At 43.0% G+C, this 25,167-nt stretch overlaps 1 protein-coding gene across 3 annotated transcripts in view; it reads left to right on the top strand.

Moving 5' to 3' along the window:
• Positions 1-25,167, top strand: part of FAM135B (family with sequence similarity 135 member B) — a 350,423-nt gene that overhangs the window by 233,491 nt on the left and 91,765 nt on the right. For all 3 annotated transcript variants that reach the window (XM_032254400.1, XM_032254381.1, XM_032254390.1), the window contains 2 exons: positions 6-179; positions 8,206-8,332. In XM_032254400.1, coding sequence (XP_032110291.1) covers positions 6-179; positions 8,206-8,332 — 301 coding nt within the window. The remainder of the gene's footprint in view (positions 1-5; positions 180-8,205; positions 8,333-25,167) is intronic.

Raw genomic sequence — 25,167 nt, 5'->3', positions numbered from 1 at the left:
TCTAGGTTGAGGGATGTGGCCGGGGCACCGATGGTCAGCAGCCGCACACTTGGCCTGCACTTCCACCCCCGGAATGGTCTGCACCACCAGGTCCCCGTCATGTTCGACTATTTCCACCTGTCTGTGATCTCAGTGACCATCCATGCTTCCCTGGTGGCTCTGCAGCAGCCCTTGATCAGGTATGAAGTTTGGAGACAGCCCTGATATGTGGGAGCTTCCATCCATCTCAGGTGTGGTGGAGGGGCAGGGAGTTTTCCAGCTGAGATCAGCACGGGCAAGGGAGTTTCTCTAAGACTATAGGTTTAAGCTTTGAGCCTCACTGAGGAACATGGGAGAGAGGAAGGAGGGGGATCCCACGGGGAGACTGGTGTGGGATCCAGAAGTCGAAAGCCTGCAAACTATGGCTGATACCAGGAAGACTTGGAGTCTGGCTTCGCATTTTTCTAACTGTGCCTTCTTTGAGAAACCACCTAATGTTCCTGAGCCACATAATCATCTCTACAACGGGAACACTAATGCGTATCCCATCTACGCAACACTTCAGTGAATCTCAAATGAAGATGGTGCCAGGCACATGGTAGGAGCTTAGTTTTCTTTTTCTCCCCCAAGTGGTTATTTGTTCAAATGCAGACAGTCCATTCATATGGTTTTTTGTTTGTTTTTTTGTTTGTTTGCTTGTTTTTGAGACAGAGTCTCGCCCGTGTTGCCCAGGCTGGAGTGCAATGGTGCAATCTTGGCTCATTGCAACCTCCAGTTCCTGGGCTCAAACAGTCTCAGCCTCCCGAGTATCTGAGATTACAGGCACATGCCACCATGCTCAGCTAATTTTTGTATTTTTTAAATACAGACAGAGCTTCACCATGTTGGCCAGGCTGGTCTTAAACTCCTGACCTCAGGTGATCCACCCTCCTTGGCCTCCCAAAGTGGTGGAATTACAGGCATGAGCCTCCATGCCCAGCCCATTCATATGGTTTGATTCTTTCCTTCAGTGAATTTTTTCAGAACATGTTCAAGATCCTGCAAAGCACTGAGGTTATATGAATGGCCTACGTGGAGGCATAGAACTGACAGGAGCTAGCACATTGTACTGTGCTCACCTGTCTTTCTACTTACTCCCAGCATGGACAGATACGTGCATCATATCATTTCAAAACATTACACATGGGCAAAAGTTGCTTGTGTGCAATGTTTATGCATAGAATGTTGCATCATGGAGGTTCTGATAGGGATCTTTCCTAATTTCCCTTTTATGAATGGCTTCTCAGTGCTGAGAGTTTTAGTGCATATGCAGGAGACTTGAATTTTCACTACACTTGCTGTTTCTGTCCCGAAGCCCTTGATCTCTGCTGGGGTCAGAGAGTAGGAAATGAGTTACCCATTCTGAGCCATACAGCATGACCAGGAACTGCTGCCCCTAGAGGTGGGATCTAGTGACCACACACATCTTCTGGGTTGCTATCCTGGCTCCATTATTCTTTTATTCAATGGGTATTTACTGGGGGTCTGCTGTGCTCCAGGAAAAGTGTAAGGGAATATGCAGTACACCCTACTATGGAATATAAAGATACTTTGGAATAGATGTTTTCCTCAATGGGTTCACAGTCCAAAGAAGTGGACCCATTTGCATATAAGAAATTATAATATGACAAATGCCGTTGTGGTAGAGTTTGGTAGAAAATGTTACAAGATTCACAGTCATAGGAATAAAGGACAGCAGACCTGATCTTGGGAAGCGACAGGAGACGTAGAATCCAGAAAGCAGCAAAGAGTACTATTATCATGTGAAGAATATTCCCAAAGGATATTCCCTAGCTTTTAACACACTGCAAGGCTTAGCAAATCACATCCTCAAGGCAGAATTAAGGGATGATCTGTCTGTCCTCCACCAGGTATAGCTAGCGAGGTCAGGTTCTGGGATTAGCAGGCTGTCACTGCCGAAGATGAGGCAACAGATGGTGATAGACAGCCTGGGGTAGGAAAGGCAGAGCTTCCTGCAAGGAGTTCTAGGGCCCTGGGATCAAATTGTTCTTCATCAGCTAGGGTCAAGACCATCTTACTGTCTAGCCCTACCACTTACTTTTTGGAGATCCTTGGATAAGTCACCTAATTTTTCTAGCATCTGTTTCAACATATAAGTAAATGAATTAGTCTAATTTTCATTTATTATCATTATTATTATTATTATTTTAGACAGGGTCTTACCCTGTGTGTCACCCAGGCTGGAGTATAGTGACATAAATTCAACTTACTGCAACCTCTGCCACCTGGGCTCAAGTGATCTTCCTGCCTCAGCCCCTCAAGTAGCTGGCACTACAGGCAGGTACCACCATGCCCGGGTAATTTTTGTAATTTTGTAGAGATGGGGTTTCACCATGTTGCCCAAACTGGTCTCAAGCTCCTCAGATCAAGCTATTCAACTGCCTCAGCCTCCCAAAGTGCTAGGATTACAGGTGTGAGCCACCACACTCGGCCAAAATTTTTAAAAAATGAGATATAATACTAACATGACAGGGATAATGAGGGGGTGCAATGGGATGAAATATATCATGCTGCACATGGTGAAAACATGCTTGCTTCAACGTGGGTGTCACTAAGCTTTAGCCACTTCTAGAGAGGCCATGTCTGAAAGTTCTGAGATAAATAGACCAAGTCTGGCATCATTAGAGTCTTGGAGTCTGGCAGAAACACACACAGACAGTGAACTCTAATTCGGAGCAATACCTGTTAAACGAGGGGTGTGGGAACCCAGTGTAGAGTAGGAATTAAAGGGATGGTTTTTAGGATTAGACAGACCCATGTTGCAAATCTGAGCCCCTGGTTGTTAACTCTGTTAGCTTGAACATGTGAGTTTCAGTTTCAGTACATATCAGAAAGCTTTTAGAAGGATTAAATGAGACTGTACATATAAAACCCTTGGCCATTCATTCAGCTGATTAATATTTAGCACCTTCCATATTCCAAGCACTCACCTAGGCCTCATGTGTAGCAGTTAATAAGCATTTAATGGATGGTATGTAACCTTTAGCTTAGGAAAGAAGCCATTCTGCTTCAGGGACATGAGAGAAACCTTTCCAGAAGAAACAGCCTTTGTGCTACACTGAGAGGATAAGATCGTGAGAGTGAAAAGTGAATTTGGGATGGTAAATTGGAGTTATAGTTTGATACAGTAATTAATGCCACATTAAGGAATTGAGAATTTGTTTATTGTATAAAAAAAGAGGTACTGAAGGTTTTGAGCAGGAGAATTACCTGGTAAGATCCATGTTTTGTAAAGACTCCAACAGCTGTGAGTTGGTTAGACTAGAAGTTACATCAGGCTGGAGGCTGGTTTGGTGATGCAAAGTGTTTATGCCAACTGAAAAGACAGAGAGCAGGTGTATTAGTCTGGTCTCACTCTGCTATGAAGAAATAACTGAGACTGGGTTATGTATAAAGGAATGTGGTTTAACTGACTCACAGTTTCACAGGGGTGGGGAGGCCTCAGGAAATATTAAATCATGGTGGAGGGGGAAGCAAACATGTCCTTCTTTACATGGCAGCATCAAAGAGATATGCTGAGCAAAAGGGGGAAAAGCCCCTTATAAAACCATCCTATCTTTTGGGCACTCACTCATTATCACAAGAACAGCATGGAGGTAACTGCCCTCCCACTGGGTCCCTCCCAATTCAAGATTAGCTTTGGGTGGAGACACAGCCAAACCATATCATTCCTTTCTGGCCCCTCCCAAATCACATGTCCTCAAAATTCAAAACATGATCATGCCTTTCCAACAGTCCCCCAAAGTCTAAATTCATTCCAACATTAACCCAAAAGTCCAAATCCAAAGCCTCATCTGAGACAAGTCAAGTCCCTTCTGCCTATGAGCCTGCAAAATCAAAAGCAAGTTAGTTATTTCCTAGATACCATGGGAGTACAGGCATTTGGTAAATACATCTATTCCAAATGGGTGAAGATGGCCAAAACAAAGGGGTTACAAGTCCAGTAACTAAATCTCAAAACTCCAAAATAATCTCCTTTGACTCCATGTCTTACATCCAGGTCATGCTGACACAAGAGGTGGGCACCCATGGCCTTGGGTAGCTCTGCCCCTTGACTTTGCAGGGTACAGCCTCTCTACCAGCTGCTTTCATGGGCTGGCTTTGATTGTGGCTTTTACAGGTGCACAGAGCAAGCTATTGGTGGATCTACCATTCTGGGGACTGGAATATGGTGGCCCTTTTCTCATAATTCCATTAGGCAGTAGCCCAATGGGGACTCTGCGTGGGGGTTCTGACCCTACATTTCCCTTAGCCACTGCTCTAGCAGATATTCTCCATGAGGGCTCTGCTCCTGCAACAAACTTCTGCCTGGACATTCAGGAGTTTCCGTATATCCTTTGAAATCTAGGCAGAGATTCCCAAACTTCAATTCTTGACTTCTGTGCACCTGCAGGCTCAACACCAAGTGGAATATGCCAAGGCTTGAGGCTTGCACCAGCATGCTCAGCTGTACCTTGGCCCCTTTTAGCCACAGGTAGAGCAGCTGGGACACAGGACACCAAGTCTCTAGGCTGCACACAACAAGGGGGTCTTGGGCCCAGGCCCACAAACCCATTTTTTCCTTCTGCACCTCTGGGCCTGTTATTGGAGGGGCTGCCATGAAGGTCTCTGATATACCCTGGAGACATTTTCCTCATTTCCTTGGTGATTAGCCTTGAGGCTTTCATCACTTATGCAAATTTCTGCAGCAGGCTTGAATTTTTTCCAGAAAATGGGTTTTACTTTTCTATTGCATATCAGGCTGCAAGCTTTCCAAACTTTTATGTTCTGCTTCCTCTTGAACACTTTGCCATTTGGAAACTTCTTCCACCAAATACACTAAATCATTCCTCTCAAGTTCAGAATTCCACATATCTGTAGGGCAGGGGCAAAATGTTGCCAATCTCTTTGCTAAATCATAGCAAGAATTACCTTTATTCCACTTCCCAAGTAGTTTCTGATCTCCATCTGAAACACCTCAGCCTGGATTTCATTGTCCATATCACTATCAGCAATTTGGTTAATGCCATTCGACATGTCTCTAGGAAGTTTCAAACTCTTCCACATCTTTCTGTCTTCTGAGCCCTCCAATTCTCCAGGAAGTTCTAATCTTTCCCACATTTTCCTGTCTTCTTCTGAGCCCTCCAAACTATTCTAACCTCTGCCTGTTATCCAGTTCCAAAGTCACTTCCATGTTTTTTGGGTGTCCTTACAGCAGCACCCTACTCTATTTGGTACCAGTTTACTGTATTAGTCCATTCTTATGCTGCCAGGAAGAAATATGCAAGACTGGGTAATTAATAAAGAACAGATGTTTAATTGACTCACAGTTCTGCAGGGCTGAGGTGGCCTCAGGAAACTTACAATCATGGTGGAAGGAGAAGTAAACATGTTCTTCTTTACATGGTGGCAGCAAGAGAAGTGCTGAACAAATGGGGGAAAGCCCATTATAAAACCAGCGGATCTCATGAGAACTCATTCAATATCAGGAGAACAGCATGGAGGTAACCACCCCCGTGATTCAATTACCTTCCACTGGGTCCCTCCCACAACATGTGGGTATCATGAAAACTACAATTCAAGATGAAATTTGGGTGGGGACACAGCAAAACCATATCAGCAGGTTTCACTCTCCTTTTATAATGGAGGCCCTGATACTACCCTAATGAAAATGTGGTTATCTTAGAAATCTTAGTAAAATGTTTAAACTTCTGACAGAAAGAGTTTCTTGCAAGTTTTTCTCCAGCAATCTTGCTGGAGTGAAACACAGATAGAAATTCACAGTAAGGTCTTAAACTTCTCCAGGGATGGGGGTATAAATAGAACTGTCTTCTGTCCTCTGGATTTTGCAGGAAGAAGTTCTATCAGTTGCATCAGAGCAGCTGGGAACAAAAAGAACCCTTTAAGCTTGTGGGAAATACCTGTCAAATAGGGCAAGCACTAGCTTTTATAGAAAGGCAGTTTTTCGCAGCATCAGTTAAGTCCAATCATCATGAAACAGGCGTGAAATTAACATTTAATTTCCAAAACCCCTTAGACTTTACTAAAACAAGATGAAGCAAAGAGTCCAATTTTTAACCCCCAAATGGATATAATTGGATTTCACTTGAGGAATTCAGATTCATCAGAAAAGCTAATTAAGATGACCCTTAAGTAAATAACAAGTTATTTTAGTTATTAATTTGCAGTCTGTCCAGTGAATGTGCCAGAAGTATCTACATAAACACTTTCTACTTTTCTTCTGGAATGTTCCTTCTATCTATCTTTTAGCTAAATTATGGAGTTGCTTCAGCTTGCAATCCAAAACAAATCAGAATAATGATTCTATTTATTATCTGTGTAGCGTTAGGAACATAATAGCTCCTAGCATTGATGAAAGCCTTGCGGCTTGCCAGACGCTATATTGGATGCTGTCCCTGGCTTATCCCCTGGTGGACCCCCACAACCACCAAATAGCTCTGGGTCTGTTATCCAACCTTCTGACAGGGGGAAGCAGAGGTAGAGAGATGAAAAACTTGCTTCAGGTCGCACAGCCTTTAGGGAGTTGAACCCTGAGAGGCTGACTGTATTGCTTCCTCACTGCTTGAACGTACTCTAAGGATCATCTCTGGATACATTCTTTTCACCTTGTTTGTCATGTAAATTGCTCTCCTGCACACACTGGCCCGAGTTTTCCTCCATTGTATTACATCTATTGATTTGTGTTGCTCTCTAGACAAATGTCTTTAAGGTGAAGGCTGTGCCTCAATAATCTTACCACTCTAGCACCTAACCCACTGCCTGGTATATGGTATGGGCCTAATAAATATTTGAGTAAATGTATTAAACAGAAATATAATGCTAAATTTATTTTCCTGTCACCGTTTTAAGCAGGAATCTGTGTCTTTTGGATTAAGTCCTTCCACAAATATTTCTTGAGTACCCATAGTGAAGATGGTGAAGATGATGCCCCCTGGGGCTATTTATTGTAAAGATGTTCTTTGCCATCAGAGACTTTAACTCTTACTGAGGGGCTAAAAGATGCCTAGAAAATAGTATCCATGGATGGGCACGGTGGCTCACACCTGTAATCCCAGCATTTTGGGAGGCTGAGGTGGGCAGGTTACAAGGTCAGGAATTCCACACCAGCCTGGCCAATATGGTGAAACCCCATCTCCACTAAAAAAAAATACAAAAATTAGCTGAGCATAGTGGCCCGCACCAGTAGTCCCAGTTACTCAGGAGGCTGAGGCAGGAGAATTGATTGAACCCGGGAGGCAGAAGTTGCAGTGAGCCGAGATCACACCATTACTCCAGCCTGGGCCACAGTGTGAAACTCCATCTCCAAAAAACAAAAAAAAAGAACCAAAGAAAGAAAACAGTATCCACAATATGACAAAACATTCATTAGAAAATTGAATAGAAGAGATCTAAAAAGATTAATATGAATATGAGTAAACTTTACTGATACATCAACTGATGAAAATCAAATAGGTAATGATAGAGGAAGATGATTTATAAACTCATGCATGATAAATCTGAATAATCACACAGCTTTTCCTAATCTCCTTTGATCCTAAAATTGATCATTGCCATAACAATATGTCCATTAACCTTTACAATGAATCACAGAGCTGGGCAGGAACTACACATTGTGAGCTGGGCAGGTTACAGTCTTCCCAATTAGCATTGACATAGCAAGTGCTTTCTGTCTCATGACAATCTTTCACATCATATTAGACTCTTGTGCAAACCATGGAAGTAGATGTTTTATGCCTTTCTGCAGAAGAAAAGAAAAGAGGTCCAGAAAGGGAGGAAGGGGTGGAAGGAGTAGAGGCAGGACTCAGACCTTGTCTGGTGAGAGTTGCCCCTGAAAATTCCATGCCCATGCCACTTTCCCCTCTAGTGATATAAGCTTGGAGCTCTGCTTCAGTGTTTCTTACTGGTGTGTTGGCATTTAGGGTGGGCATTTACTTGCACACATTTTAGGATGCGCATCACCTTTGACTTTCAAGCCTACATGCCAGTTGCACCCTCTTTATCATCAAGACATCAAAAAATGTCATATGCAAACACCCCCTAGGGGTGAACTACTCCTAAATGACTTACCCCAAAGGCTTCCCAGGAATACCCCTCAAAGGGGCTGAGTTAATGGCACCATCATTTTCTTTACCTCCTTTTTCATCCTTTCAATTCTCTTTTGTTTAGTTTTACTCGCCCAGGAAGAGGCTCCTGGCTTGGTAAAGGTGGCCCAGACACCGGACAAGAACAGTCCATCATTTCTCTGGAAAACTTGGTCTTTGGAGCTGGATACTGCAAGCCAACTTCCTCAGAGGTAAGGTCTCCATGGGGCAGTTGCTTCAAAACTTTCAAACTTCACTTTGCAGAGTGCATGTTCTATGAGATTCATGCTGCTTTGAAACATCCCCTTCAGAGATTTTTGCTTATTTGTCTCTTCCTTTCACCATCTTCCCACCCCTTCTTTTTACCACTACAACCTCTATCAAACATATTTCTAAGGCCAAGCCTGGTGTAGATACAGGGAATATGGTCTTCATATGATACTTCTTATTTGTGGTCCCTTGGAAGAATATGGTTCTCTGGAGGTCAGGAGGCTGTGCTGTGAGGGTACCACTCAGACTATGTGATAACACTCAAAGCGGAGCATCACAACCATGCCTTGTTTCAAAACCTGGCTCTCACTTTCATTTGTGCCCTCTCTGAACGTCAGTTTTCCCACCTATAGAATGGGCTCCCCAATAGCTAACAATCTCATGGAGTGTTATATGTACCCAATGTTGTAATAAATGTGAAGTTCCTAGTCCAGTACTCAATGCTCACTAGCTGCTCAGTAATACGCATATCCTGTCCTTCCCCTTGTTCTTTTATCCCAGGAAATATCCCTTACTCCTTGTGATGTGCAGGGGTTCAACCACACAGGGTATGACTCTGTGCAGATTTCTCGTGAGCCAGTATATGCTGTGAATTTATTAGCAGCTTACTCACAAATAACCAGCCTTATTTTTCAGGGTTCTCCAGAGAAACAGGACCAATACAGCCAATAGGTTACACACATACACACACACACACACACACACACACACACACACACACACACACGAAGAGATTTCTCATAAGCAGTTGACTCACATGGTTTTGGAGGCTGAGAAGCCCCCAGATATTCAGTCAGCAAGCTGGAGACCCAAGAGAGCAGATGGTATAGTTCCAGTCCAAGGCTAAAGGACTGAGAACCAGGAAAGCTAGTGGTATAAGATCCATTCCAAATCTAAGTCCAAAGGCAGGAGAAAACTGATGCCCCAAATCAAAGACATTAAATAAGAGAGACACAGTTTTCTCTCACTCAGCCTTTTTGTCTTATTGCAGCCCTCAATGATTGGATGAGGCCCATTCATGTTGGAGAGGGCTATCTGCTTTATTGAGCTGACCAGTTCATCCAGACATACCCTCATAGGCTTGCCCAGAATGTTTGACCAAACATCTGGGGACCTTGTGGCCCAATCAAGTTGACACATAAAAGTAACCATCACACTAATAGTAACCATCACTACTAATTTCTATGTAGCCCATAATATAAATGTGATAAACCCTTCATGCCCAGTCAGCCCCCCAAAAGAGGTTCTCTGTCCTCCTATACAATCAGGCTATGTGCACAGACTATTCAGAATATTAGGTAATGCACTCAGCTGGCTCTCCTCTGATGTCATCTTTGCTAGCTCTGAGGCCCAGCCATGAGGTCTGGCTGCAACAGCTGCCCAAGGCATATCTTTGTCTGGTCCAAGCTGCTGTGTCACATATTCTTATAGTCCTGAGAAGCAAAGAAAAGAGTTGCCAAGACCCTGCTAAGGGACCTGAAGCCAGACTAGGATTCTATGTCATGGAAGGAGCAGATTTTAGAGTCAAATAAGACCAGTCTGAGGGTAAACTCCAGTGACTGTAGATGCAGGACTTCAGTCAACCACTGAGCTTCTCAGAACCCGGCGTCTTTAGCACTGATGCAGGGCCCAGCAGGTAGGAACTGAATGAGTAAGAAAGTGAGTAGAAAGCAGTGAGCCCTATAGCATGAGATATCATTAGCCTGTCCCTGTTGCCAGTCCTTTTCTACAGAACCATCCCTAAGGCAGAGCTCCCTGTGGTCGGCTGAAGCCTCTGCTGGGACTACATCACAGTTCAGCTTCTCCCTCTGTCTAGTCTTCCTTCCTTCACCTCCCCACATGGGCTGGGCCCCAGAGTTTCAGTAGACCCCATGTGGGCACTGAAGAGCTGCAGAGCCAAGGCTGGCCCTCAGAGCCTCAGGAGATTGACTGCCTGAAAATCTTCCACTCAAACTCTGTTTTCCAGGGAATGTGGCCTGGGGCATTAGGAAATGTCCGTGGTCACAGATCAATTCAAAACACTTTCAACACTCATCTTCCAAGCCAGAAGCCTTTGCTGAGGCTGCTGCAGAAGCATATGAAAATGATTATGAGAGAGTTTCTGTGCAAAGGCACTCTGACATGCAATTCCCCGCACACCCTCCAAGAGCTTGTTCAGTTGCCACCACTAATGTGAAAGTACTCTCTGATTTCCTAAAAAGAAATACCTTCTCTCCAAGTCTCTAGGCATTTCTGTCTCTCCACTACTGGGCTCTGAGTGGCTGGGAATAGAAACCACCTCATTCAGCTCCCTATCCCAAGGGCCAGCCCCATGCCTTGCATATATAGTGCTCAATAAATGTGTGGGGAATGAACAATTGATACAAGTGCATAAATCACTTTCGTGTAGAAAGCTGACACTGAGAAAGCAAGACACTGAGGCCAGAGAGACCATTCACTGCTTCACACAGCAGGAGCCAATAACAAGTGAGAGGCGGCTGTGGGGTGAGGGGCATTCCCCACTGACGTGTGTGTGCCCAGCAGGACTGCCCCTGGAGAGCGCTCAGAATGTTAGACCTAGTATGGGGTGGGATGGAATGGAGCACATCAGAGACCATTTCAGCCCACTGGACTCTGTTGCAGATGACACATCTGAGCATGGTCCAGCCAAATCTCTGCCTTGGGGACTATTACAGTGTGGCAGAGAGCAGACTCTGGTTTCAAATGCCTGCTATGACAAATGCTGTGTGACTTGGGGGAACTCATTCACTCTTGTGGAAACTTAGTTTTCCTAACTGTGAAATGGAATCACATCTACCTTCTAGGGAGGATATCAGAAGTTAATGTGTGTAAAAACATTACAGAAACAGCCTTAGGCACAGGATACAGTATAGCATTTTCTTTTAATTTCCTTTCTTGGTTATTTTCAGGGATGTGTGTCAAAGCAGACATCCGTCTTTCACCAGAGTCAGATAAAACGGTTTATTTGTGAGTGCTTAGCTTTGAACTTGCTCATGGAGTTTAGCTCAATGTGTTATTTTCAGGACTTGATTCTTTCCCGGTGCATTTTCCATTTGGGTCCCATCCAATTATGCAGATTCAGTGCTGTGCACCCACCCTGTGCCTTCCCACCAGGCACGTGCTGCCAAGCAAAGAATAAAATCCATTCCCTCCACCTCCTCTGGGGGCTATGTAACCATATCCCTGAGAAGCCCAGCGCATTAACAAATAACACTGGAATCTGCACAGATTGCAGCATCAGTTGGAAGGATTAGAGAACAGGTGTTCCCTTCAAAATAAGCCTTTCCTTGCAGAGACATTTGCAGAACTGGAGTTTCATAGCAAAAGGAGCTGATTGGCATAAAAAAATCACGGGGAGGTGAGGGTTGCCGTGATAGGCCATGTCTTTCCTCATTAGCCTCAGCCCCCCTCCCCTCGTGGCCTCTGTTCTTTCCTGCTGCACCTTTGACATCTAGACCTTCACGTTTAAAGTTGGTGGAGCAAGTGCTTATGTTCCCTCTGAATCCGAAATTATTATTATTTTCCCTCTTTGACTCATGGCTTATCTGTCAAAGGAGATACTAATGCCTGGCTCATAGGATTGCTGAGAAGATTAAATGAAATAAGCTTATAAAAGCCTTGAGCATACAGCCTGACACAAACATGCCCAATAAAACCTCCTGCTGATATTATTTTTCTGTCATTTGTCCACATAATTAAATCAAATGTTACTCCAGCTCCAATGTGGCCCTGTGGTGGGACATTGAGGAAAGAGTCTTCCACGTGGTTTTGCTCAGTGCCAACCTGCTGTGTGACCTTGAGCCAGGCACTTATCCTTTCCGGGTCTCAGTTTCTCAAGTCATAGGGAGATAATTGCACATGATCATCCCAGGGGCCTCTGTTAGCCCTTTCTGTGCTGCTTTTACTGTGATGTCCCTGACACTGCGTGGTCCATTTGGGGTCAGTTGGCACTTGCTTTACGGGTTAGCTTCTCCAGAGAAACAGAACCAATAGGGTGTATATATGTGTATATGTGCGTGAATGTGTATGTGTGTATATTTATATATACACACACATAGAGATTCTAAGAAATTGGGTCACAAACTTGTGGAGGTTGGCAAGTCTAAAGTCTACAGGGTAGGCTGGCAGGCTGGAGACCCATGAAAGAGTTTCCAACGAAGTCTGAATGCAGTCTGTTGGCAGAATTTCTTTTTCTTTGGGGAAAGTCAGTCTTTTTCTACTAAAATGTCTTCAACTGACTGAACAGGACCCACCCACCCATATGAAGGAAAGTTATCTGCTTTACCCAGAGTCTAATGATTTAAATGTTAATTTCCTCTAAAAGATACCTTCTCAGAAACATCTATAATGTTGGACCAAATATCTGGGATTTGTGACCTGGGCAGATTGACACATAAATAGGCATCACAGCTGATGAATACTCAGGCTCTGGCAGACTGTCATTAAAGATCAAAGATCCAGACTGGGCACGGTGGCTCACACCTGTAGTCCCAGCACTTTGGGAGGCTGAGGCAGGTGGATCACAAGGTCAGGAGTTCAAGACCAGCCTGGCCAATATGGTGAAACCCCATCTCTACTAAAAATGCAAAAATTAGCCAGGCATGGTGGCAGGCACTTGTAATCTCAGCTACTCAGGAGGCTGAGGCAGGAGAATCACTTGAACCCAGGAGGCAAAGTTTGCAGTAAGCCAAGGTTGTGCCACTTCACTCCAGCCTGAATGACAGAGTGAGCCTCCATCTCCCCCCACCAAAAAAACATGATCAAGGATGCAGTTACTCAGAGTCGGGTGCACCTGTTCTCCCCCAAGGAAGCCTGCACACCCCTTTTCTTCTCACTGACATAAGGAGGGCGATTCCATCATCCAAGGTAGGAATGGCAGCCTAGTAGGGAGACACAGTCTTTAGGGAGCTTCCTTTGTCTTCAGATCTCCGTTACCTTGGGCAGGGGTTTTAGGACATATGCTCATTTATTTATCTGTCAGCCATTTATTTAGCCCCTACAGTGCGCTAGGATCTGTGAGCTACAGGGGCTAAGGCAATGAATAAAACTCAGTGCCATCCCTTAATGGATCCTGTGATTCATTTGCCATGCTGTACATGAAACAAAGGAATAACTAAAAATTGCATACGTCACAAGAGTGTAAAAAGTGTGTTACTGATGATTTCAAAGCACATTTTTGAACATCTACTTTGCATCAATATGCTGGTAAGCTACTTATGTGCCTGGACTCCTTCAATTCTCAGGATGGCCCTTTTATATTTGCTTTTACAAATGAGGATACTGAGACAGGGAGAGGTTAAGTCTGTCACTGCAGACACACAGCGGAGCCGGGATCAAGCTGGAGTTTTAAATCAGTGAGTCTAATGCCATCTCTTCATCTCCATCATTAACCATCAAGTGAATGGTTAACTGCAGAAGATTGTGATATCTCCTGTCCTTCTTTGGGAGGACATAATAATATTCTAGTGTGTATGTGGGTGTGTGTGTGTTTCTTTATCAGTTTATTCACTGATGGATGTTTAAGTTGTTTCCATAATTTGATTTTTGTGAACAATGCTGCAATGAACATGTGAGTGCTGATTTTTCTTGGAGATCCTGATTTCAAATATTTTGAATAGACAGTCAGAAGTGGGACTGTAGACTCTAAGGTCCACCAGAGCACGGTGTGTTTCTATGCCGGGCACTTGACATATGCCCATGAAGCCTTTGTTGAGTAAATGAGTGTTGGATGCCATGGAATCTGAGAACATCTGAATGCAGAAGAACAAAAGCACTTGTAAATAGAGTGTCAGGCATTTGACTTTCCCAACAGACCTGTTTCCAGCGTGCACGTTGGGCCTCTCAGTTCCTTGACTCACCCGAGTCACCCATGTAAGACACAGACATGCATACTTATCATTAAACATGTCATTATATTGTCTCTGGACGGTGACATCTCTTTGAGCAGAGACACCACCATTGGTTTATTCACTCATCAAACATTGATCAAGCATTAACTTGATTAATATTTCTAACTTCACCCGTGAAGATCATAGGTTCTGCCCTGCGGTGGGGAGAATGTTCTGCTGGAGCACCTTTCTCTGAGATGAGTGTGCTGGACAATAAAGTGAAATCCCCCTTCCTTTGTTTTACTTAGAAGATGGCTTCCCAGACAGGTGAATGTATGTCATTAAGAGAATGTGCAAGGTTGCCATGCTGAAGCTGTCTTTAAGTTGAATTGCAGAGAATCATAGAACAGCACCTTCCTCAGAGTGAGTAATGCTCACACTGGACAAGCGCGGGATGTGCTTAGCTTTACAAGGCTCCTTCCACACCGAGCCTTGTGCCCTGACAGCCCCTTCTTCTCTGATGGGAAGTGTCTGGCAGCGCAGGGTGGGTAGGGGAGGGGGAAATTGAGGCACAGAGCTGCCTCTCAGTAGAAATCTTATTTCTCACTGGCAGGATCTTCTTTTTATTCTCTCATACTCATTTCTATTGGGTTCTTTGCACTTTACCCTTGCTTGGAATATGCGCTTACTCATTATTGTGAACACACTCATATTCTTTTCATGAGGATGTAGGGTCACATATGTGCAGACATGCATAGTTATCATGTTGTCTCTGGATGGTGACATCTCTTTGAGCAGAGACACTGCCATGGGTTTATTCACTCATCAAACATTAATCAAGCATTAACTCTGTCTCAGGAACTGTGACAGGGGTTAGTGATGCAGCAATGGAAATGGCACTCTTCACCCCAGCCTGGTGGGGCATCTTCATTTCTAGAGCCCTCGGTGCCCATTAGTTTCTGACACATTGTGCGTGCTCAGTTAATGCTGAATCAATAAATGAGGTGAGAACCCATGGACACACGTAGGGGAGCATCGCACACTGGGGTCTGTTGGGGGGGACTAGGGGAGGGGCAGTGGCGGGTAGGGAGGTTGGGGAGGAATAACATGGGGAGAAATGCCAAATATATGTGATGGGGGGATGGAGGCAGCAAACCACATTGCCATGTATGTACCTATGTAACAATCCTACATGATCTGCCCATGTACCCCAGAACCTAAAGTACAATAAAAATATATATATCAAAAAGAAAATAAAATAAATGAGGCGAGAAGATAGACTTATATCTTCTTCTATCTACAATGAGTGGCCACAATAGATGTAGCCAGTAGACACAGTACCCACGGTGACTAGGGAATACAGTAGTTTTTGGGACCAAAGGAATGTTCTGATTTCTGTTAACATCAGAAAAAAATAAGGAATATGATCCAGTCTGAATTATATTCACCTTTATACAAACAGGTGCAAAAATATAATTTTAAATACTTGTTTTATGGATGAAAGAGGCCCGCAAAGGCGCCTGGGGCCCACAAAAGTCATAATTCAGCTCTGAGAGTAATTATTATCATTTATCATGATTATCCCCTGATCATAGACATAGAAAAGTTGAGCCCAGTGGGCCTAGATGACCTCCCCAAGGTTTGAAGATGTTAACCTGAAACCCAGTCCTCTCTGGCCCCAAGCTTTGCTAACACTCATTGCAGCAGCATGTCTGCCTGCACGTGGACTGTGCCACAAAAGCATCTGTACACTGGTGAAGGAGCTGAATACAAGAGGTGCCACTGTTTGACATTTGTGAATATTATATGCTTATGATCAACTACCTAGAGAAGGACAAAAGCTACCAGAAAAAATGTCTTTCAGGTTCATCTCTGTGGTTACATGTGGCAGGATTTCCTTCTTTATTAAGGCAGAATAAGATTCCAGTGTGTATGTGTATATAGATATGTTTTTCTTTCTTTCTTTTTTTTTTTTATTTGATGGAGTCTCACCCTGTCATCAGGCTGTAGTGCAGTGATGCAATTTTGGCTCACTGCAACCTCCGCCTCTCGGATTCAAGTGATTCTCCTGCCTCAGCCTCACAAGCAGCTGGGACTACAGGCATGCACCACCACACCCAGCTAATTTTTTTTGTATATTTAGTAGAGACAGGGTTTCACCATTTTGGCCAGGATGGTCTTGATCTCTTGACCTTGTGATCACCTACCTTGGCCTCTCAGAGTGCTGGGATTACAGGCATACGAGATACATTTTTCTTTATCCATTCACTCATTCACTGATGGACATGTAGGTTGTTTCTATATTTTGGCTATTGTGAATGATGCTGAAATATACAAGGGAGTACAGATTTCTCTTGGGATTCTGATTTCAAATATTTTGGTTATACATTCAGAAATGGGATTGCTGGATCACATAATAATTATATTTTTAGTATTTTAAGAAGCCTCTGTATTGTTTTTCATAGTGGCTGCATTAGTCTACATTTCTATCAACATTGTACAAAGATTCAAATTTCTCAATGTTCTTGCTAACACATATCATTTATGTTATTGTTAACACTTATCCTTTTTTTTTGACAAGATAAGTGTTGATAAGTTTAATCTATTGGAGTCTTTGAATGCAAAAGTTAACAGTATTGCTTACTTATACACCACCCTTCATATCACTAAAAATTGCCTTGTTCCACGTCGCCTTCTGATGCCTTGCTTCTTACCAGTATTTCTGGGCATGATGAGAGTTGTAGTGTGGTGACAATGAGATGTGAAAGTGATATCTCATTTTGGTTTTTATTTCCATTTCCTTAATAATTAGTCATGCTGAGTATCATTTCATAAGACTGTTTGCCATTTGTATGTCTTCTTTGGAGAAATGACTCTTCAAGTCCTTTGTCAATTTTAAAAATCAAGTTTGTTTATTTATTATTTATTTACTTGTTGTTGAATTGTAGGAGTTCCTTATGTATTTTGGATATTAACCCCTTATCAAATATATGGTTTGCAAATATTTTTTCTCATTCTGCAGGTTGTGTTTTCACTCTGTTGATTGTTTCCTTTGCAGAGCAGACGCTTTTTAGTTTCATGTAGGCCTGCTCATCTATTTTTGCTTTCATTGCTGTGCATTTGGTGTCATATCCAAGAAAGCATTGCCAAGATTAATGTCATGAAGAATTCCCCTCATGTTTTCTTCTAGGAGTTTTACAGTTTGGGTCTGACATTTAAGTCTTTAATCCTTTTGAGTTGATTGTTGTGTGTGGTGTAAGATATTGGTCCAATGTCATTCTTTTCTGTGTGGATATCAGTTTTCCCATCATCATTTTTTGAAGAGGCTGTCTTCTCCTTATTGTGTGCCCTTAACACTTTATCCAAGATTAGTTGACTGTATATGAGTTGGATCATTTCTTAGCTTTCTATTATTATGTTAAAATCACTTTATTGAGGTATGAGTGACATAAAAATTGTACATATTTAGTGTCTACAATTCTGTGAGTTTGGATGGGGCTTGCAATTTGATTCATTTGGTCTATATGTCTGCCTTTATGCCATTACAATACTGTTTTAATTACCATAGCTCTGTAATATATTTTGAAATCAGGAAGTATGATGCCTGCAGCTTTGTACTTCTTTCTCAAGTTTGCTTGGCTATTTGAAATCATTTGTGGTTCCATATGAATTTTAGGCTTATACTCAGTGACATCAACTAGTCACAGAAGAACAAATACTACAGGATTCCACTCATATGAGGTATCTAATATGGTCAAGCTTATAGAAAAAGATAGCATAATAGTAGTTGACACGGGTGAGGGGGAAAGTGGAGGGGTTGCTGTTCAATGGGTATAAAATTTTAGTTATGCAAGATGGATAAATTCTAGATAGTCTGCTGTACAATATTGTGCCTGTAGTTAACAATAGTATATTGAATACTTAAAATTTTGTTAAGAGAATAGATTTCAAATTACAAGTTTTTACTAGAATTTTAAAAAATGAAATAAAAAATGTTACCAAGAAAACATAAAAACATTATAGTTATTTAACGAAAAAATATTTTAGAGTTAAAAATGATATTTATAACTTTTGTTTTAAGAATTAAGATGTCAAGCACTTTTGTGTTTTCCCCCAATAAAACTTATAAAAGTTTTAAATTTATCTTTGAAATAATTGCTTGATTTAATAAAATCCTGCAGGATAAATAGCAAGTTGCTATACCGTACACATGCTAAGGGGAGCTTTGAGTATATGGTGCATTACATCAATCTGCATATGAATCCAACATATTTCCACAGGTCATTTCCATGAATCATATAATTCAGTGAAAATGGGCCTTTAATACAAAGGTCTACAGTATTGCTAAATTATACACCACCCTTTTCTGTTACTGAAAATTGCCTTGTTCCACATCATCTGCATTCTGAAGCCTTGCTTCTCACCAGTATTTCTGGGCATGATGGGAGATGTCACATGGTGACAATGAGGCACTCAAATTCCTTCCCAGATAGTCCAGGACTCCCCCACTGTGTCCTTGATACCCAGCCAGGCTCATGGTGCATGACAGACATGCAGTAAATACATGCTGAGTACAAGGGGACAGAGCAGCAGGGCATGCAGGCAAGAACAGTAGACTTGGAGTAAATCAACGTGGTAGGGCTAAGCTTCGGTTTTCCGATGGATTAACTGTGAGAGCTTGAGTGAGCCATTTAACCATTCAGATTCTCTGTTTCTTCTTCTTTTTTAAATGGGATGATGAAATCTTCTTGACTCATAAGATTTATCTGGGAGTCAGGGAAGGGTAAGGTATTTGCCCTATGAGGAATTCCTTTTTTCTCCGCCCTCTTTTTTCTCCTTTTCCTGTTCTCCCACCCAGGGATGCTGTGATGGTGACACTACAGACCCGTGGATCTTGTAGCTTAAGCATGTCAGGTACCTGTAGTGAGCATTTATTTATGTTTGGCTCTCCTGGATATTTTTAATATGGCTCCTCACAGATTCCTGAATAAACTCATATTGTATAGTTGAAGAAACTAGAGCTTTAACAACTTAAGCAAATTGGCCAGCATCAGACAGCTGATTCCTGGCTGGGCTGGGATATGACTCCAGATCTGACTGTGTCTAACACTTGTCTTTTGCCCACTTAGAGTCGCTTTTTACCTGCTCGCCTCCTTTCATCTTCCTGGTAAATTGGAAGCCATATCTGTCACATTCTGTACCTAGCACAGAGTCATCAGAAATAGGTATCTCCTTAATAAAAAGTTACATTAGTGTTTGCTCCTTTCTGCAGTTAGCAAAGCTGAGTCTAAGCCATTTATTGTGCATTCATGTGATGTGGACAACGGTTAGGTTAAATCCCTCAAGTGTGAGGGTGAGTGCTATGGAAGTGAGCAAGCCTGCCCTGTCCCTACTCTCATGGAGTTTACAAATTAGCCACTTAAAAAAATCTTGATACCAGGAGCAGTGGCTCATGCCTGTAATCCCAGCACTTTGGGAGGCCAAGGTGGAAAAATCGCTTGAGATCAGGAGTTTGAGACCAGCCTGGCCAACATGATGAAACCACATCTCTACTAAAAATATAAAAATTAGCTGGGTGTGGTGTCATGCACCTGTAGTCCCAGCTGCACTGAGAGACTGAGGAAAGAGAATCACTTGAACCTGGTAGGCAGAGGTTGCAGTGAACCATGATTGTGCCACTACACTCCAGCCTGAGTGACAGAGTGAGACTCCATCTCAAAAATAAATAATTAAATAAATAAATACAAAATAAAATAAAGATAAAAAATAAATTTAAAACTTTTGAAAAGGTAACTTCATGTGACCTGCACAAGAAAAGCCAAGCAACAAAGCAGATTTTAAAACTTTGGATGTGTTTAGTAGGGGAGACCAGAAATAAATAGATTGACAGCGTAAACAGTTTTTTAGAGAAAATTATATTGTCAAAGAAACTACCAACTTGGGATCCAAGAATGTTTGACTCTTTAAGACTGTTATCAGTCCTTGGGCTTATGGTGCTATAGGGCAAGAGGTAGGCTTTCAACAGTATATGGTCCCCAAAGTGTTGTGTTCCCACTGCCTACCTCAAGACAAGCCAAGAAGAATAAGGATAGCAGTGAACAGCCTCCTACAAGCAGACCCAGCAGGCACAGCTTACGTGAGTCCAGGGGACATACACAAATTCTTCTACTGGTTGGAATTCCTTAGTCCACAGGCACGGACTAAGGAATTCCAACCAGTAGAAGAATTTGTGTATGTCCATGAGTCCATCCCCAGCTCCAGCTAGAGGACTGTCAGGTTGCTTGCCCCACAGCATTTGAGAACTGCTGTAGACCCATGGCTGCTACAGGTGACGTTTTCCTCCATTCTTCCTAATGGGAGTTATTTTTTCAGTTATTCTCTTATTTTTTCTAGTACAGAACATTCTGAAGGACAGTTAATTTATATGTCCAGGTCTGAGGTTGTTGGATGTAAGAGAGTCACATTGGGGCCTAATGCCAACACCAGCATCCATCACTCAGGGATTCTGCATTTTGAGTATGAAGCTGGGACTGCATGAGCCTAGGGCCGTTCCCCTTGAATGTGGTTACTCTAGGCGTGGAAAGAAGAGTGAAATAGATTGTGGCTGATCAGAATGACTGTGGTGGCAGAGACTGGCTTATTCTTATTTCATCTTTACACACACAATTGAAGACCCATTTCTGAGCCTTTCTTGCAGTTACTTTGGGGCCATGTGTCTAGACTCTAGCCAGTGGATACATATCTTATCCCTGAAAAATATTTTATGTGATACTCTCCACCCTCTTCTGTGGTACCTATGGAAGGTAATATGGTTTGACTGTGTGTCTATACCCAAATCTCAACTTGAATTATAATAACCCCAAAGTGTCAAGGGCAGGACCAAGTGCAGATAATTGAACCATGGGGGCAGTTTTCCTCATGCTGTTCTTGTGATAGTGAGTGAGATCTCACAAGAGCTGATGGTTTTATTAGGGTCTTCCCCATTCACTGGGTACTCATTCTGTCTCCTGTTGCCCTGTGAAGAGGTACCTTCTACCATAGTTCTAAATTTCTCGAGGCCTCCCCAGCCATGCAAAACTGGGAGTCAATTAAACCTCTTCAATTACCCAGTCTGGGGCAGTTCATTACAGCAGCATGAGAACGGGCTAATACAGAGGGTGTGTGTTAAAGGTGGCAGCATCCCAAAACAGAAGGGCTGAAATCCTGACTCCCTGCTTTTTGTAAAACTGCCCACAAAGGCTGCCTCTTCCACGGTGATAACTCAGCTTTTATGTTGTTACACATTGAGAGTTTAGGGTCATTCGTTGCTTCAGCACTGCCTAGCCTACTCTGACTATAACTACAGGTCTCTGAGGAAAGGCACCCTAGATGAGAGGACCATATTTATCGAAGGACAGGAGTCTGATGTGCAATACCTCATTAGCATCTGTGTTATGGTCTTGAGATTGTGTGTACTTTGTGAGCTTCAGTGAAAGATGGGCAGATCATGGAAGGTGCTCATTGCCAGGCCCACACCCTTGGAGATGATTCCTTCAGACTCAGTTTCCAGCAGGCCCCATGAAGAAGGTGCCAAAGAGGAGGACACAGCAGGGTAATGCATGGAGGGAAGATGCAGTAGAGTGAACCCCATAAAGCTCCTTAAGTGATTTCCCCTAGTAATGAAGACAGCCAGAACCTAGCCAAATGGCATTGTGCTGATGGCATTGCCAATGTCTGTGTGAGTGTGTTGTGCACACGCACACATGTGTGAGCGTTCATATAGGGAAACGGGCGCTTCACGGTTGGTATAAAGCTGTCAACACAAAAGCAGCTGTGCTCTGTTTTGAACCCGATCATCAGACCAACAGGACACTTCACACCTATTTACTGGATGCCCCTGCTGCTCCGTCCTCAGTCTGAAATTGTAGCAGGCCCAAAAAGAACAGATGCTGTAGCTGGATGGCTGGAGAGAATCCTGGGAACCAAGGGGACATCAGGGCCTTGCAAGGCAATGCAGGCAGCACTTGTAAGCCGCTGTCCTCTTCCTGTCCTATCCCTGTCTTCCTTCTTTTCCTAAGTCCCATGCTGGCCTAATGGTGCTGCGTGAGGTTTAAGAGGAAGAAAAGTCAAGTTCAGAGCAACCAGAAGCTGTGTTTGGTATGTGACATACTCTCCCAGTAAGCTGGTTCAGGGGAGTCTGTCGTTCAGCTCAGCCTGTGAAACCTACCTTGTCAAACACAGGTCTGCTCCCCGCTGACATATGTCCCTCAAGCTCCGCAGCCTCAAAGCTCTCTGTATATTCTTTAATCTAGAAAGAAACATCAGAAGTCCAACAAATTCGCACTTCTTAGCAGTTCATTAGTGGTAAACAAGCTTGAATATGGTGCCAGGGAAAGGCACCATCCTGCCTTTGGGTGGCAGAAAGCCCCCCATCCTGCAACTGGGGACGCAAGTTATTAACCAGGAGTGCACATCAAAATCTTCTGGGGAGTCTTTATTAAATTATGCATACCTCAGCCCTATGCCTAAAGATTCTGATTCAGCCCAGCTAGAGTGAAGTTTGGATAGCAGTATTTAAAAAAAATCTCCCCACATGATTCTGTTATCTACCTCCAACTGAGGTCTCTTGGAATGGTCCAAAAGGTATAGACTTAGGAATTAGACACGTAGGTTCAAATTTAGTCCTTGTCACTCTAGTCCTTGATTTCATCATTTAGCCTCTTTGAGCCAGAGACAATGCATACATAAAATGCCCAAGACAGGGTCAGAATTCAGTCACAGGCATGGCTTACAGATGGATGCTTTTCTGTATGTATGAAGAAGGCAACAGAAGCTGTAATGTACAACCTTGTGCATATTCTATTAGGTTGCCTTGATAGCAGGATTAAAGATATACTGCAGAGACATATGTAATAGGAAGTTACTTTTTCATTGCAGTCCATCTTGCAATTCTGCAAGGGGAATAAATTCTAGAGATCTGTTGTACAACATAGTGCCTAGAGCTAACAATACTGTGTTATACACTTAAAAATTTGTTGAGACGGCAGATCTCATATTAAGTGGTCTTACCAAAAAACAACCACTACCACCGCCCTCCCTCCAAAAAAAAAGCAGACAAAATTAAATCACACCAGAAAGCACAAGGAAACTTCTAGATGTGATGAATGTAACTGTTTCCTTGATTGGGGTGACGGTGTCATGAGCATTTGCATATGCCTAGATTCATCAAACTGCATACATTAAGCTTATGCAGTTTTTATATAACAGTTATACTAAAGCTACTAATAATTACTTTAAGAAAACAAGTAACAGAACTCTCATAGCATGCCAAAGGTAGGAACGATTGTATGCCTGGAGTTTTGCTTATTGGAGTGAGAAATGCTAGATCCAAGACAGGTCCCAGCAGGGCTGCATAGGATCCTATTCATGAAAGTCCCTGCGAATGCGCCATTGTCAACTGCCTGATCTGCCCTTAATTTGCAGATTCACTTTGTATTTAATTATTTCACTCCCCAACTCCCAAATAGCTGACTTCCTGCTTATTTCCCAGAAAACAGTTTTAAAGGGGATACTTGGTTTGACTAAGGCAAAGATGAGCATCCCCATCTGAGCAGATGTTTTGGCAACAGCCATGTCAAAGATCACTTGACATCCTAGGGATTGTCTGCCCTGATCTGATCAGTTGTGAACTTGGGAGCTGGGGCCACATGGTAAGAGAACATATCTTTCCTGCTGAAAGAAGGACAGTTTGTCATGCAGCATGCTCTGGAGAGCACAGGCTTTCTACAGAAAGCCCTGAGTTAGGGCCAGGTGTGGTGGCTCACACATGTAATCCCAGCACTTTGGGAGGCCATAGTGGGAGGATCACTTGAGGTCAGGAGTTTGAGACCAGCCTGGCCAACATGATGAAACTCCACCTCTACTAAAAATATAAAAATTAGCTGGGCGTGGTGACACATGCCTGTAATCCCAGCTACTCAGGAGGCTGAGGAAGGAGAATTGCTTAACATGGGAAGCGGAGGTTGCAGTGAGCCAATATTGCACTACTGCACTCCAGCCTGGGTGACAGAGCGAGACTCCATCCAACCCTCACTCAAAAAAAAAAAAAAAAAAAAAAAAGCCCTGAGTTAGACAGGCTCTGTGCAACCACAGGACCTTTGCACATGCTGCACTTACTTCCTGGACAACCCCTACTCTTTGGCCCTATTCATCCTTCAGATCAGTTTAAAGGTGAATTCCTTGAGAGAGCTTTTCCTGACTCGCAGGTTTGTCGGGTTCCTTTATCATACGTTGTAACAGAATTCTGTTCCTTTCCTTTTGTGCATTTGTCTTAGTTTACAACAGCGACTCTATGTTCTGTGAGGGCAGGCGTCATAGATGTTCTTGTTCTTCACAGTGTCTCCATGACCTACCATAGTGTTCAACATAAACTAATGCTCAATATTTGTTTGCAGAATCAATGAAAAAAAATGACATCAACACACAGAGAAACACACATGCACACACAGTGGGTCCCCAGAAAATTATATATTTTTTAGAACTTCAACATAGCTTATCTGCTAAGTTTTCTTAATGACTTGTTATATAGGAAAATAACAATCAGTTATCCACCTCTAAAACTTGGCTCAAATACTATTTCCTTGTGAAATCTCTCCTCTCCTTCTAATTAAACATGAATTCCAGGTTCCTCTAGGCCCCTATAGAATGAACATACACCTTTAGTATAACTGGAACTTCCTCCTCCCTCCTCTGTGCATAGTATACAGATCTCCTTTACCGGAAACATGCACCTCCACCCTGCAGATGCTATGAGGGTTGGTGTTGAAAGCTCAGAGCTTTACCCATCTGTGATCACAACTCATGACTGCCTGACACCTGGGTGCCGAAGACTGCCCACCCCTCATCTTGAGTTTAGCCCAACTAGTAGTAGAAAATTCATCCTTGCTTAGCTTCTGCCCTGACCTACCTTG

The sequence above is a fragment of the Sapajus apella genome, unplaced genomic scaffold (assembly GCF_009761245.1).
Source record: "Sapajus apella isolate SASKATOON/1434 unplaced genomic scaffold, GSC_monkey_1.0 scaffold3, whole genome shotgun sequence".
Taxonomy (NCBI): domain Eukaryota; kingdom Metazoa; phylum Chordata; class Mammalia; order Primates; family Cebidae; genus Sapajus; species Sapajus apella.
Note: the sequence above shows the minus strand (reverse complement) of the source record. Positions and strands in the feature narration are given on the sequence as shown.